Raw genomic sequence first — 17,322 nt, 5'->3', positions numbered from 1 at the left:
CCTTTGGCAGGGGCGTAAAATGAGTCCACAAAATATCATGACAACTTTGTGAGTAAAACTCTTCAGTAACTAAGAGAGTGATGCTCAAAAACATAGATCTGGGAAACAAAATGATTGACACATCCATCTGTTGCAGAGTTGCAACACTGCCTTTATTCATTAAAGGAGAGACTCTATCTATAAATACACAGCTGGGACGTTGTATTGGAAAATATGAGATGTTTAGTATCACTATCATTTATCAGATATTTGAGTTTTTTATACATTACATAAAAAAAGTTAAATCTGTCAGGCTCTCAGCTTGTACAAATGTGAGTTCTTGGCATGAAAAAGCCTGATTGTGACAAAATCTACAGTAAAACACGTTCTTCATATTGTTCAGGGAGGGAGCAACCGTTCCCTCGAGATTTATGCATGGATAATGTATGAGGAAAAAAAGATTTAACGTACCGATGACAGACACACAGCCCAGTGGGGCTATGAGAGATGCAGGGGCAAAGCCGTAGGCCGCAAAGTTCCCCAGCTCCCCCACACCCATGAGAGCCAGACCGAACCACCACACAACTGACGTGTAGTAGGGCTGAGAGCCCCGCTGGGTCTGACGGACGTGAGCATATTTCTGACAGGAGGGAAGGGAACAAGAGCAGCAGGGGTCAGGGTGGTTAGGTAGAGCCCATAACTGAGAGCTGCACAAAACACACACACACACACACACACACACACACACACACACACACACACACACACACACACACACACAGATACAGATACATATACAGTATATATGTATAACAGGGTGGCACGATGGCGCAGTGGCCAGTGCTGTCACCACACAGCAAGATGGTTCCAGGTTCAAGTCCCGTTCTGTAAGGAGCATGTATGTTCTCAGTATGGCTGTCTCAGTCTGTCTCTCAGTAAAACCCTCGTCTGCAAGAACACAGCCAGTTGTGAGTTTAGAAAGCCATCATGTTTTTGACCTAGGTCTCTGAAGCCTCTCTGTAGTATGTGGAATATATTTACTCTCTAAATGACTTGGATGGATTACTTAGTGAAAATTAACATCTAGTGGTGAAAAGGTATCAGCGAGCCATTATAAGCACTGTTGATGAAGAAGAGGAAAAACTCCTTCCTCCAACTACAATGACTATAATAAAAAGAAAAACCTGACGACTTCACTCTCACTTGAACATTCAGTTTTTTTTCTGATAAAGTCAATGTTAGCTTCAAGGCCAAAATCCAAAATCTTTGTGGTGTTATCTTTAATTATATTATAAATCCCAACATTCAGGATTTATTATTCTACAGGGGACAAAGGATAAACACAACCAATACAGACAATGATGACAAAATATTGATTAAAAGGATTATTATTCTTTCAAAATATCAAAATTTTTACATAACCAAGCCATGTCTTATAAAGCCTGTAAATAACTTAAAGTGTCACATGTCACACTTTGATCCATGTCCATACATACCTCATTTTCCTCATAATTCTATTTTGCTAAAATGGTAAAACATTATCTCATCTGATTAAAAAAATTGACATCTTAAAAACACTTGGTAGGCAAACGCCCCATTTCATTAACATCAATTTTAACCTCAAAAAAACCTCTAGATACATTATTTTCTGTACCGGTCACATGCAGTTTTAGTTTTAGTTTAATTTTCATGTGGAAAACATTCAGCTACAAACCTGATGTGTCATTCAACTAGAAACCTGACATGTGTCACAGCACAATTGTGCTAAATTTAGATATTTAACACAATTGGTTTAAGAGTTGTGTACAAACATATCTATCCATCCATCACAACTTAGCAGGACACAAACACTGGTAATTTCCAACACGTCTGTCTTTTTCACTGGTCAGAGATTTGACAATAAGAATTTATGGTTATCAGCTAGTTCCCTTATAAAAAATAACTTTCAAACATTTATGGGGAAGCACTGTCACCTCACAGCAAGGAGGTTCCAGGTTCCATACCTGTCTGTTCAGAGTTTGTATGTTCTCTATTTGTCTGTGTGGGTTCTCTCTGGGTTCTACGGTTTCCTCCAAAAATAAGCAGGTCAGGTGAATCAGTCACACCAAAATGTCTGTGGATGTGACTGTGAATGGTTGCTAGTCTTCTGTGTCCCCACAATGAGCTGGCATCTCATCCGGGGTGTACCCAGCCTCTTCACACCCAGATGGGATAGGCCGCTAGGCAGAAAATAAGCTGTAGATGACTTGATTGCAATCAACTCGACTACAAGAAAATTAATGGATGGATGGATTCCCATTCAAATGGGATCTCTTGGCATGAGGTACAAAGAGTCTGTCTGCTGCACAAAATCTGTTGTCAAGATTATAGCAGATGACAGTCAGCATCCAGGTGTTTGTGCTGGCTAAAGGGCTACTAAACAGACAGAGAGAAAACAGTCTCAACCACTTGGAGTGAAATCTGAGTGTCCACAATTCAAAGTCTGCTCAGTGCTGAGTGTGTGTGGTGTGTGTGGTGCAACGAGGCTCCAGGAGTCCTACCTGTATGTTCAGTGAAATGCTGATGAGGACGTTCCCACACATGGAGATTATGATTCCCACGAGATAGGTCTGTGGGAAGAAACCATAAACAGGCAGAATAGGTGAGGCTCTACTTGTCATACAACACCAAACACCCCATAATGCTCTCAACCGTTTGTCTCTACCGCTGTCGCATCTGTCATTTCCATGACAACCAAGTAGAACATTGTGCCATTGGTGCTCTGTTTAAAGGCACTAGTGTGTGAGTGTGTTTCTGTGCAACAGAGGCTTCCATGGTTTCATAACATCCATCTTTCAGTTCTCACACACTCATGTAATGAAAAGCACCAGGACCAGCACCAGCACCACACACACGCACACGCACACACACACACACACACACACACAATCACACACACACACACACACACACACACACACACACACACACACACACACACACACGCACTCACGCACGCACGCATGCACACACACACGCACACACACACACAAACACAGATTTAACACAAAGGTAAAAACACAACACTTTCATCGCTTTCCCACGATAAATGAAACCTCTCTTAGATTTGGGATGCAGGTTGGTATACAGAAGCCACAAAAACAGCCTGATGTTTTAAGAACTGATGTGGGAATAATTGTCACAACAAAAATTTATTACAACAGTAAGAGCAAAGAGAGGGAGCATTTAAACAAAAATAGAAGAGTTCCAGGCAGTCAACCCTCGTCCACAGCTGACGTACAAATCAAGTGTGAGGCCCTTAAACCCAACCTCTAATGATAATGATGTAAAACACGAGGAATAACATAACAAAAAGGAAAAACTGATTCAAACTGGGATAATTTGGGATTTAGTCAACTAATATTATGCTAATTCATGTTTTATGATCTGTTCTATATGCTTCAGTACTAAAGAGGCATCCTGGCAATCCCTTTGATGATAAAAGTTAACAATCTGTTTCATAATATGTCAAAAGGCCAGATCTGACCTGGGGGCCAGTCGGTGACCGTGCTAGCAGCTTTGAGAGGCACAGCTAAATACTAATGTCAGTATGTTGACAAGATCACAATAATAATGTTAAATTCTCATATTGAGCAGGTAGGCTATTTTTAGTTTTTTAGTTAAGTGTGCTAGTATGCTAACATGTCCATCGTGACAGGGATAGCATACTGTTGCAGATAGCCTAGTATATACTATTTATGACCATTTTCTTTTTACCTCAACATTTTAGGATGTTAAAAAGCTCACAGTAACAATTCTACATTGATGATGTTTAACAGGTATAATTTTTATAGTATACACAACTCATTTATGCTGGTGGGGTTGTATTATTAATCAATACATTGGTTAATAACACAACATACGTTGATTAGTAACACAACAATACCACATGTTGTGCTATTAACAAACATATTGTACAGATTAAAATGAATAAGAGGTCACCGAAGTCAGTATGGATCCATACCAAGAATTACTAACGCAGTCCAGCAAATATTGTAGTTCAAAATAGTTCAAAAAATAAGTACCTGCACAGAACTGTTGAACTGACAGAAACTACATCCACAAAGAAACACCATTACTGTTTTGATATGCATGAGATGTGCACAATATCATGAGGTGGGTAAAGAAATAAATGATGGAAGGAGAAATCATTGGTTCAAGTGTTCCATTTATAACCCAGGCTACTCTCACTCATATGCAGGGAAAATTATTGCCAAGAGGAAATTTAATTTTAAATCACAATCATATTGGAGGCTGTGGGCAGACAAAGTTTACAAAGAAATGAAAGCATGCACTGGGGGTGGAATGCAAATGATCAGAACCTAAAGAAAGAAACTCAATCACTGTAAAGGCAGACACAGCCGCCAAGAACATCCAAGTATTCATTCCTTGACAGAGCATTAAATGAGACATGGAGAGCAGAGAGAGAAGAGAGAAAAGCTGCATAGAGATGGGAATTAAAGCAAAAAAAGAGGACTGGACAATAAGAGGAGAGAGAAACTTACAGCAAGAATGAAAGAGAAACAAAAGGGAGTCAGTGCTTCGTTCAATGGTCCGCTGTTTGAGATAAGACATGCGGAAAGTTATTGTCAATATTGTCCATCTATCTGATATTATTGACAATGTGACAACAGCACTATAAACAAAGACTGAAGGGTACATTAATTCCTCTGCTCTCCAAACATAACTGTTAATTTCTATCACACAGCCCAGAGGTGGACGGATCATCTCTTCACATCACTGACAGAGAGGAACTGTCTATACGGCTCATTCCTAGTCATCAACAAAAGGCCAGATCCTATTCCCAGGACGAGGGCGAAGAGTTGTAACCGGTCAGCCCAAGGACAACACCGAGTGAAGCATACAGAGGAGCACCAGACCCAATGATGGTGCCAGATTTCAACAGAACATTGTTTATTCGGTGTGTTTGATCACAAGGGAACAATCTCAGTTTGGACGGCGTGGGTGAAGAACAATTATGTCACAATTCAGTTGCAGAATTGTCACGTATAATTTAGAATGATTTATACATCCCTCAATTTATCCATCCATTGTTTTAATTACCCACTTAACCTTGTCGAGGTTTTGAGTCTTTGTCAGTTGACATTGACTGACAGGTCGGGTACACCCTGGACAAGTCCCAGCTCATCACAGGGTCACAGGCTAACCAATTAACTGATATTACATGGATTACTTTTGACAGTGGGAGGAAGCTGGATTATGATGGGGGATCCACATAGATAAGAGGAAAATATGCAAGTTCTGAGCTGAGAGGCCTACGGTCTGCATCAAAGACAAACTTGCTACCTGTGAGCTCACGGCGTTAACCACCACACATGCACACACGCTGAATCTGGGTGAGGTGATTTGCTAGTAGGTGTGAATGAGAGTGGGGGTGGTTGTTAGTCTCCAGGTGCATCAGTCAGGTGATGAACCGGGGACCTGTCATGGGGGTACCCTTTGCTCAAACTTACACTTACACTTTGCTCCAGTGATGTCCGATCACTGTAAAGCCTGTCAATGTCAGCCCCCCTCACTGAAAAAGAACTGGATTGAGCCATTTAGACATAGACAGGATTATGTCATGGCATTGCAATGGTAGGATGGATAGATAAATAAACAAATAAATACATACATACATACAGTACATACATATAAGGGATTCACACAGATGTATTAATCTATTTATGTAAGTATCAATTTGATTGCCACGTTTAGTTTACAAAATTAATGAACTCAGAATTGACAAAATCAATCTATGAATCCATCCATCCATCCATCCATCCATCCATCCATCCATCCATCCATCCATTCATCACTAGTTTTGCTGTTTATCCTTCTCAAAATGGCAGGAATACAATGACTCAAGCCAGAGGGTGAGGCTTGCTAACACAGTGACTGATGTAACACATCCACAGGATGTTGATCTGTGCTTCTGTGTGGAGGTGAAGAAATGAGGCAAGACTGCTGCCTAAAAACCAACTCATTTTCATCTTATCATCACAGAACATAATTCCACCAACCAAACTTTTCGAGGTGAAACCGCTTATGCTGCATCTTCATTACAGCGAAGCACAAGTCATCATCTTCTCCCAAGCCTGTAAAGAATTTAAGCCGAGAGGATGAAGGTTGATTTAAATTCAAACCCACCACATGTGCTGTAGTCTAACTCATCAGTTTTGCAATCTGCAGTATCTTATTTCATGCCCTCCACCACATTTACCTTGATACCAAATAGGATGAGTCGTCTGACCTGTAACACACCTACAGCAATCCTACATCCTCTTTACCTCCAGAGGTAAAGAGGATATAGGCTCCTGTATGTGCACTTATTCATACATGCCTTTGAGTGTGTTACACCACAATTGAGGAGGAGGTTCTTTAGCAGAGGAAAGCGTGATGAAGGTGATTTGGGGGGACTGATGGGGTTAACTGATGGTCTCCACCCTCAAATGTTGAAGCAGATAGTGTGGTGAGCTGACTGCAGCTTTGTGGTCATACATGATCGGACACATGTCTTCACAACTAAACCAAGATTAGAGTGTGTGTCCATGTGTGACACCTCCCACCGTCAGCTTACACTCCAGTGATGTCCTGCTGGGAGCGGGATTCGATCCACCGATGGCTGGGGCGATCTGTCTAAAAGGCATCTGCTCTACCGCTGAGCCACTGCCGCCCCTTAAATACAATCATCAGACATTTATGTATTGTCAAATGATTACAAAAGACAGGTCACTCAATCCCACAGCAGTTTCTACTTCAGATTTAATTTCAGATAGAAGGTAGATTAGAGATCCCTTCCTTGAGTCGTCACCTTATCGTGGTGGAGGGGTTTGTGTGTCCCAATGATCCTAGGAGTTGTCTGGGGCTTTCTGCCCCTGGTAGGGTCACCCATGGCAAACAGGTCCTAGATGAGGGACCAGACAAAGGTCTGCTCAAAGACCCTAAATGATGATTACAAACAATGGACCACGTTTTCCCTTGCCCGGACACGGGTCACCGGGGCCCCCCTCTGGAGCCATGCCTGGAGGTGGGGCTCGAAGGCGAGCGCCTGGCGGCCGGGCCTGCAACTATGGGGCCCGGTCGGGCACAGCCCGAAAGGACAACGTGGGTCCCTCTTCTCATGGGCTCACCACCTGTGGGAGGGGCCATAGGGGTCGGGTGCATTGTGAGCTGGGCGGTGGCCGAAGGCAGGGACCTTGGCGATCCAACCCTGGCTACAGAAGCTGGCTCTTGGGACGTGGAATGTCACCTCTCTGGCAAGGAAGGAGCCTGAGCTGGTGTGTGAGGTCGAGAAGTTCCGACTAGATATAGTCGGGCTCACCTACACACACAGCTTGGGCTCTGGTACCGGTCCTCTCGAGAGGGGTTGGACTCTCTTCCACTCTGGAGTTGCCCATGGTGAGAGACGCCAAGGAGGTGTGGGTATATTTATAGCTTGGCGGCTGTACATTGGGGTTCACCCCGGTGGACGAGAGGGAAGCCTCCCTCCGCCTTTGGGTGGGGGGACGGGTCCTGACTGTTGTTTGTGCTTATGCACCAAACAGCAGTTCAGAGTACCCACCCTTTTTGGAGTCCTTGGAGGGGGTGCTGGAGAGCGCTCCCACTGGGGACTCCATTGTTCTGCTGAGGGACTTCAATGCTCACGTGGGCAATGACAGTGAGACCTGGAAGGGCATGATTGGGAGGAACTGCCCCCCCTATCAGAACCCGAGTGGTGTTCAGTTATTGGACTTCTGTGCTTGTCACGGACTGTCCATAATGAACACCATGTTCAGACATAAGGGTGTCCATATGAGCACTTGGCACCAGGACACCTTAGGCCGCAGTTCGATGATCGACTTTGTGGTCGTGTCATCGGACTTGCGGCCGCATGTCTTTGACACTCGGGTGAAGAGAGGGGCGGAGCTGTCAACCAATCACCACCTGGTGGTGTGCTCGCTCCTATGGTGGGGGAAGATGCCGGTCCGACCTGGCAGACCCAAACGTATTGTGAGGGTCTGCTGGGAACGCCCGGCGGAATCCCCTGTCAGAAGGAGTTTCAACTCCCACCTCCGGAAGAACTTCACCCACGTTCCGGGGGAGGCGGGGGACATTGAGTCTGAGTGGACCATGTTCCGCGCCTCCATTGTTGAGGTGGCCGACCGCAGCAATGGCCGTAAGGTGGTCGGTGCCTGTCATGGTGGCAACCCCAGAACCCGCTGGTGGACATCAGCGGTAAGGGATGCCGTCAAGCTGAAAAAGGAGTCCTATCAGGCCAAGTGGAATGCAGCTTTGGTGGTTGCTGAGGCAAAAACTCGGGCGTGGGAGGAGTTCGGTGAGGCCTTGGAGGACGACTTCCAGACGGCTTCGAAGAAATTCTGGTCCACCATCAGGCGTCTCAGGAGGGGTAAGCAGTTCAGCATCAACACGGTGTATAGTGGGGATGGGGCACTGCTGACCTCAACTCGGGACGTTGTGACTCGGTGGGGAGAATACTTCGAAGACGTCCTCAATCCCGCAGACACGCCTTCCCATGAGGAAGCAGAGTCTGGGTTCTCTGAGGAGGGCTCTCCTATCTCTGGGGTTGAGGTCACCGAGGTAGTTAAAAAGCTCCTCGGTGGCAGGGCCCCGGGGGTGGATGAGATCCGCCCGCAGTTCCTAAAGGCTCTGGATGTTGTGGGGCTGTCCTGGTTGACACATCTCTGCAACATCGTGTGGACATCGGGGACAGTGCCTCTGGATTAGCAGACTGGGGTGGTGGTCCCCCTTTTTAAGAAGGGGGACCAGAGGGTGTGCCCAACTACAGGGGGATCACACTCCTCAGTCTCCCTGGCAAGGTCTATTCAGGGGTTCTGGAGAGGAGGGTCCGTCGGGAAGTCGAATCTCGGATTCAGGAGGAGCAATGTGGTTTTCGTCCTGGCCGTGGAACAGTGGACCAGCTCTACACCCTCCGCAGGGTCCTTGAGGGGGCATGGGAGTTCGCCCAACCAGTCTACATGTGTTTTGTGGACTTTGAGAAGGCGTTCGACCGTGTTCCTCGGGTGGTTCTGTGGGGGGTGCTTCAGGAGTATGGGGTACCAAACCCCTTGATAAGGGCTGTTCGGTCCCTGTACGACCAATGTCAGAGTTTGGTCCGCATTGCCGGCAGTAAGTCGGATTCATTTTCAGTGAGGGTTGGACTCTGCCAAGGCTGCCATTTGTCACCGATTCTGTTCAAAACTTTTATGGACAGAATTTCTAGGTGCAGCCAAGGCGTTGAGGGTGTCCGGTTTGGTGGCCTCAGTATTGCGTCTCTGCTTTTTGCAGATGACGTGGTGCTGTTGGCTTCATCAACCCGTGATCTCCAACTCTCACTGGAGCAGTACGCAGCTGAGTGTGAAGCGGTTGGGATGAGAATCAGCACCTCCAAATCTGAGACCTAGTCCTCAGTCGGAAAAGGGTGGAGTGCCCTCTCCAGGTTGGGGATGAGATCCTGCCCCAAGTGGAGGAGTTCAAGTATCTCGGGGTCTCGTTCACGAGTGAGGGTACAATGGAAAGGGAGATCGACAGGCAGATAGGTGCAGCGTCTGCAGTGATGTGGACTCTGTATCGGTCTGTCGTGGTGAAGAAGGAGCTGAGCCGAAAGGCAAAGCTCTCGATTTACCTGTTGATCTATGTTCCTGCCCACACCTATGGTCACGAGCTGTGGGTCATGACCGAAAGAACAAGATCCCGGATACAAGCGGCCGAAATGGGTTTCCTCCGCAGGGTGTCCGGGCTCTCCCTTAGAGATAGGGTGAGGAGTTCGGTCATCCGGGAGGGACTCAGAGTCGAGCCGCTGCTCCTCCGCATCGAGAGGAGCCAGATGAGGTGGCTCGGGCATCTGGTCAGGATGCCTCCTGGACGCCTCCCAGGCACGTCCTACCGGGAGGAGGCGCCGGGGACAACCCAGGACATGCTGGAGAGACTATGTCTCCCGGCTGGCCTGGGAACGCTTTGGGATTCTCCCGGAGGAGCTGGACGAAGTGGCTAGGGAGAGGGAAGTCTGGGCTTCCCTGCTTAAGCTGCTGCCTCCGCGACCCGACCCCGGATAAGCGGAAGAGAATGAATGGATGGATGGATGGTAGATTAGATCTCTGTTCTGCTCAGGCTTGATCTCATTATAATATTATATGTACCTGCTGTCACAAGTATCTAACCTCATTTGTAAGACAGACCAAACAAAGTTTTTTGTTCAAAACTGCATAAAACAGTGATGGTAAAAACATCACTGTTTTATGCAGTTTTGAACAATTCCAACTAGTTATATTGTAAAAACATGTAACTAGTGTTTATTCTACAATCAACAATCCAACAATTTTATTGGAATGGCAGCAATCTTTCAGCTAGATGACATCTACCCCTCCAGTCCCTAAAGTAATGGAACACACTACCCTACACAAGAATGTGCAGAGTGGAGGATGGATGTGTGTGTGTGTGTGTGTGTGTGTGTCTGTGTGTGTGTGTCCGTGTGTGTGTGTGTGTCTGTGTGTGTGTGTGTGTGTGTGTGTGTGTGTGTGTGTGTGTGTGTGTGTGTGTGTGTGTGTGTGCGTGTGTGTGTGTGTGTAGGGATGGGGTATTGTGATTAGGACAAAGAGTGACAACGGATTAATCTCCATTTATATTGGATTCATTCATATTCCATGGAGTGTGCCTGAAAATGACTCCAATATTATGGCAGTGAATTATTTTAATGCATCGGTTTGTTTTCTGTCTCTTTTCTGTGTTGGTGGAAGCGAGAGGCATTTGCAGTATAGGCGGACGCAGCAGGAATCAGCACATCGCCCAGACAGAAGGAGCCTACTGATCTGCCCACTGAGAGAAACAAATCCACACTCCAGAGTGGGAGAAAGAAGGGAGAGAGAGATTTGCTGGTTATGCAGAGCAAACAAGGCAGGCGAGGCAGGTACACTGGGAGTGCCTTTGCTTCCTTAGCAAATATCACAGGATTTACTTAAGGAGAGCAAGCCACAGAGCTTCCTGTGCTGGACTGCCCTTGTTGAACCAATGTTCTCACCATTTGTATAGTTTTACTGCTAGGAAACAGTTATATTATTATTTGACGCACTTCAACACAACTTCATCTATAGATTGGTGAAAAGTAGCATTTTCTCTGTGTGTAACATGAGATAAAAAATAAGAATATAAACTAGAAAAAAAATGAACTAATACGGGCTCTGACTCTGCCCAGACATCATTTAGACGGTGAAGCCAGAAATCAACGAGAAGACAAATTATTTTCCTTTTCTCAGGTGAATAGGCAAATAGGGGCAGGACTTCAGTAACATTTTCAAGTGTCTGGATTTATGTATTTCATTATCTGCTACTGTGAACTTTTATCTCCACCACAGGTTGCAGGGGAATACCAAACTTTAAATTTATCTGATATCTTTAATTGCCACTAACATGTCATGTTTGGAATATTAATATTGATATAAACCTAATATAAGTAAACATTCGCATTAATATACAAGCCAAATGATATATAAAGTAAAAATTAAATGCTCATTGAGATCATTGGGAAAATGTTGACTATCACCAACAGGCCACGTCAACATTCAGTTCCTCCTCAAAGATATTGCTGAGGGTGAATCAGTAGCTTCAAAGAGAATGCTGTCCTGTTTGATCCACACCTCTCCTCCATGTATAGAACCATACTTTACTAGACATTCAGTGGGACCCAGTGAATAGTGGTGGTATTGCTGCTCAGCACTGGTGGTCCATGCCTTTTGATTCTGAGATCTTTATGGTTACAAAGAGAAAAAGGGTTGGCAATGCAAATTCAGTTAGACCTTTTCATAGCAGAGAAACACCAGGATGACTTGCACTCTTCTGCAGAAGGCCACTGATGGATGAAATAGGACGGTTGTTCTCAGGATACTGATAAGACGCTGATCGGTGCTTTATGAAATTATATAGAAGACTAGCGGGAACCCGTGGAAATTCCACAATAAAACAATATCAGACTTCATTTGTTTTCTTTTTTTTCTTCACCGTCACAAGAAAACAAACCGCTGGGTCCGAAGAAGCCGTAAGGACTCCACGTGTGTGGGACAGACAAACGCAAAGACGTAAGCCGCTTCGGCATTACGGTCCGGCCATCCGGGTACATGCCGGCTTCGTGAGTTTGGTCCTGGTGCATAAAGCATCGGGATTCCCCACATGACAACGTGAGGTCCATCACAATCAAAGAATAAAAGTCTACCCTCCAGGAGGTGCTACAGAGCCCTCCTCTCAAAAACCACCAGGTTAAAGAACGGTTTCTTCCCCTAAGCCATAACACACTTGAACAGCAAATGTTAAATTATCTTGTTTTCCAGTCATTGAACTCTGTTTACACATGCACTCTGCACTTGTACATTGTGTCCCCCCTCCACCTACTGCATTTTGTGTTTTTGTATTTAGCATAGTTATTTATAGTATTTAGCATAGTTAAATTTAATGTACGAATGTACAGTTTGAGACACCACCTGGTGGAAACAAATTTGTTGTCTGTTTTTTAACACAAGATGGCAATTAAAGCTGATTCTGATTCTGAGAATATAAACCGCTATGTTTGACGAAGCCAAGCTCTGGTCTTCACAAATGTGAAGACCGGAGCTAACTTGGTTAACAGCCCAAAATTCCAGGTAGATGCCGGAAACATATCAGCGTGAGGTTTACAAGTGAGCTTATTGAAATATATAGGTTTGGGATGCGGCAAATTGGAACCCCTATCCAGGTCATTGAGGTTGAGTGTTGACTTCAGCACATGTTTGTGCAATAGATGAAGGGTAGTTTGTTCTAGGCCACTCACATAACAGAGTTGATTACATCGCATATGCCTTTAAACTGTGTTAAAAAGTAATTCATTTGCTACACAGGTGGGATTCAGCTGCCATGAAAAAACACCACAAAACAGCTGACAGTAAACCTCCTCCAATGCCCTCAAACAAATTCCACACTCTGATCTGGATCGTTCCCAAACTTCAATTGCCTCGAGGACATGCAAATCCATACCTTAGTTTTTATGTAATAATGGTGACAAACAGAAAAAAGTCAATCACATAACCCATTTGGTGGAGGTGATTCATCAATTCATTAATGATTGACAACCGAACTGGTAGCAACATGGGACATGATGACTCAGAGAAGGAAGCCTGATGCGGATGGTGAGGGGCAACATCATAAATGATCCTAGAGTTAACTTACTCTAAAAACATGATGACACAAACTCAAAAGGTATTCCATCTGCTGTCCATTCATCAATATCAGTCTCAATATCTAACAGGAAAACAGAATCTATGTGAACTACATGGGCGCATTCGATTTACAATCACAGACGTGTCAGTATGTGAGCAATACGTTCACTTTTCTGTCACAGGCCTTGTGGTGGAATGTTTGGATTTTTTAATAAATGTAATTGCAGTCAATATAAATGTGGAAACATAAATGTCAGAGATAAAGTCAGACTGCGTTTCCAGTCATTTCTCTGGATGTTTCTTCCTTAATCTACAAACATGTCAACATGAATTAAAGCGGAGCTTGAAGTAAAGTGTTTTTCAACCTGAAACCTGCTTTATATTCTTAAAGTTGTCTTAACTCCTGGATCCTTCTGAGGACATTTATCTACCACATACAGGCTCATGCAATGGTACAAACCTCTCGCGACAAGCAATTTATCATAAGCTTTACACTGAAAAAGTAAACTTGAACCTATACAGTATGGTAACCTTATTTAGCTACTAAGAGCAATACGTTTGAATCCCTTTGCCTGAATACAAAGCAAAGCAACAGAAGCTGAAAGGGTCACAATGAGGAGGAAAAATAACCATCCTCCTCCTCCTTCTGACTGGGACACTGACACACAGACAGAGAGACTGACTTACAGACAGGGAGACTGACAGACAGACAGATGGACAAACAGACGGACAAACAGATTATTCCTTTGTGTCCACTAACAATGGCTGTTTGTCTCTCCTTGTGATGGTCTGATCTCTGGAGCGGAGGTGGTGGTACAGGCACGGATCAGAGTAAGCTAAGAGACTTATGTCAGCATCCTACAGATATTAGGTCATCCTTTAGATTACAATCGAAAAATATGCGCTGTCTTCCTGTTAGCATATCTGACTGATAGGAACATGATCACAAAACCTCCCAGAGATCCACACAGATCACTGACGTAACTCCTGACTAGTTTCTACCATCACCTGTTTGCTGCTCGATCAAAGGTTTGACAGAATCGTTGTGACCGAAAAGTCACAAGATTTTCTTCCAACCCAGTAAAACTCATACATTCGATATACATCCAACACTCTGAATGTGTTAGAGACTAACTAAACCAGACAAATGCTCTACTTTGCCATTCTCGGAACAAATAGTATCATCAACATCAGAATAATTTTTGCCCTGGAGCAAGAGGGTGCTCTACTTTTTAAAAATGGGGGTGGGGGGTGGGAGAGGGTTGATGGTTATTCCAAAGTAGATGGTGAACATTCACGGTCAGTTACATAGAACCAATCTCTGTGAGAAGTCTGGGCCAAGCAGACTGAAGACTAACTTGGCAGTGATGTAGTCCAGCTTACTGCAGAAGTTTTAACTGTTATGGTCGCGTCCTCCCTCCCTCCCTTTCTTCACTTCCTCTGGAAACTGTTAATGTAGTCTCTGATTCAGTAGTTCTGCAGACCAAATTTACATAATTTCATCTGTAACAAAAATAAACTTTTAAATTTACAACATTATGAGCTGTTTCAGCAGCACTAATTTCTTTCTATGGGGACATGTGGATGTCTCCAGTTCTTATTTTGTAAGAGGAGTCGACCAATGAGATGCAAAATTGTGTTTTTCTCCTGGAACATTAAGATTTATTTGTAGTCACAGCGCTGTAAAGTTTTTCATCTCTGGGAGGCAGTTAAAGCACAGCACAGACTGATATTGTCCCCTCAGTGTTGGGATGCTCTCTGGGGTGGTGGGTAGTGATTGACGTGGGGGGGGGGGGCGCTGAGATCATTATCCGGCTGTTCAGGACTCTTACAGTGGATCTATTCTCTCACAACCCACACCCATGGGCCATTAGTCATTACTCACGCCTCCCGGTCCTCCTCTGGTCCTCTCGCATTTTGCCCCATGTTGGTAACATCACATTTCAGACAGAGGCACACACTGACAGAGGAAGATGAGCATGAGGAGAATGTGAACACATGAGTGTAGGAGGGCAGAGAGCTGCCTAACACCAAAGAAGGAGACTTTAAATGACCATACACAAACAGACACACACATAATGTACTTAATTCACACAATCAGAAGGGTCCACGTCAACAGTTAGGACCTCAAAAGAACGAAATGACCTATCAATGAAATGTATGTAAAATATGTAGTCCCGACTGAAAGTGGTCCTCACAGGTGCCAGCATCCATAGATCTGTGAGGCTCCTAATCCAGAGAGTGCTCATTACTCAAAGAGCTCTGGAGGTCTCTCTTCCAACTATTTTTTATTCATTTACAACATAAACTCCTCTTGGATAATAGTGAGTGACTTCCTGCTCAAAACAGAGATCAGGGAGGGAAGCTCCTGACAGTCAAACAAATAACACAGGACAAACATCGTCTCTGAATTGTTGCAGCGGAGCTGAAGAGCTGAAACTGGTTCAGCTTGATTCATATAAACAGTAAACAAAGGCAATACACTTTAATACGCAGTTGTTATCCACCCACTGTGATGATTTATTGAAGCAATGTATGACTTATAACATGTTTAGAAAAATCAAATCATGAAAGAGCACTTTAAATAGCTCAGTACAGCAGATATTTCAACGGGTGATAGAACTTTTAAGTCCTGGATCATTTCAGAGACAGACACCTCATTGCAATCCGTGGAAAATCAGTGGTGGGACTTTAAGAAGGTGGTTGCAACAAGGAAAAATCGGGAACACTGGAGGCCTTCTGGAGGAATGGATCAAAGTTCCTCAGGAACCAGAAGCTGCATCACGTCAGGAGCAGGTCATAGCAGCTAGAGTCTCTACCAATGATGCTTTTCAACATGAGTTGAACCTTTTAGAGACTGGAGTCTCTAATTCCAAAATAAGGTGTGATATTTGTGGAAAAAACATTTGTAAAATCTGTTGAATCAAGCTATATAAACTGTTGTTTGATTTGCTAATTTCAAAATCTTATTTTTTTTCTGCCAGTAAACCAAATTTACAGTGGGCGTTGAATTTTTTTTCTTCTTCCAACTTGACTGATTTGCAGTAGTAATGGAGGAGGATAACTGTCTTGTAGGTTAACATTTTTCAAATTAATAAAGTTATTACATTAAAAAAAAACACTGAATGCGTTTCATTTAAGCATTTCAATGTTCTTGAATTCTATGTCATTTAATTTAAATGAGAAAAAACACTTCGCATCTCTTGTTACACTAAATTCTGAGTGACAGACCTCAGTGGAAGAAGTCTCTTCAAAGTAAAATTCTTATTTGACAAACGTTTCCCTTCAGCTGACCAAACAAACAAACTTCCTAACCTGCAGTGGATTTTCCAGGATGTCTGCGCGGAGGGGCTGAGCGGAGCTCCTGCTCGGGGTTGATCGCTGAAAACTTGAATTCTCCATTTTCTCCTTTTTCTTTGATCAGGAAATAATCCTTCCCAGAAGCTCGCACTTTTATCACATCTTAGGTCGCCTTTCACCGCATGTCATCCGGCACCCACGTCCCTGTCTCCTGTGGGAAACGAGACGCGACTGGAGTTCGTGTTGACTTCAAGTCGGTCGGGAAAAAACAACGCTAGAAGTTCACGTGGCCCCAGGTCTAAGTTTTGTAGTCTATGTTATAAGTTGTGAATGAATAACGCTCCAATCGTCAAATATGATCAACACGTACACTGCGTCAAGTAGGCCCACTCTAAAGTACTTTAACGCATCACGAGGTGATGCACGAGCGTTTGCCCTGCACCACGTGACAACAGGTGTGCATTCCGTCGTGGACGTAAACGGTGTTGAACGTACAGGACTTTTTGGCTCCGTACAACAATTGATAAGGGCCCTACTGTATGTTACAGCAGGGTTAAATATGGCGCCACCTGCTGGATTTATTCAGCATGACAGAGAAACCTGGACGACGGTCGTCCAAATGAGTGGAGGAGGATGTACGTATTAAGAGTATTGGCAAACGTCTGCAGTGATTAGGTTTTTATTAAAGAAATACCCCATTCATCGGAAAGGCCTCTACTTCTGCAACATTCCATATGAACTACCTGTAGCTTGTAAATTAACTGTGGTTTTGCTTACGAACAACTGCCTTTGTCAAATCCCTTGGGACTTGATTTGGGACGTT

At 44.2% G+C, this 17,322-nt stretch overlaps 1 protein-coding gene across 1 annotated transcript in view; it reads right to left on the bottom strand.

Moving 5' to 3' along the window:
• The window catches only part of LOC137601440 (NIPA-like protein 2), a 28,057-nt gene extending 11,091 nt beyond the window's left edge, over positions 1–16,966 (bottom strand). Inside the window, exons 1-3 of the mRNA XM_068323621.1 lie at positions 16,515–16,966; positions 2,520–2,588; positions 451–619 (exon numbers count right to left, since the gene is read on the bottom strand). Of these exons, the coding sequence (XP_068179722.1) occupies positions 451–619; positions 2,520–2,588; positions 16,515–16,601 (325 nt within the window). The 5' untranslated portion in view covers positions 16,602–16,966. The remainder of the gene's footprint in view (positions 1–450; positions 620–2,519; positions 2,589–16,514) is intronic.
• Between the last annotated feature and the right edge of the window lie 356 nt (positions 16,967–17,322).

Source organism: Antennarius striatus, chromosome 9, assembly GCF_040054535.1.
Source record: "Antennarius striatus isolate MH-2024 chromosome 9, ASM4005453v1, whole genome shotgun sequence".
Classification (NCBI taxonomy): Eukaryota; Metazoa; Chordata; class Actinopteri; order Lophiiformes; family Antennariidae; genus Antennarius; species Antennarius striatus.
Note: the sequence above shows the minus strand (reverse complement) of the source record. Positions and strands in the feature narration are given on the sequence as shown.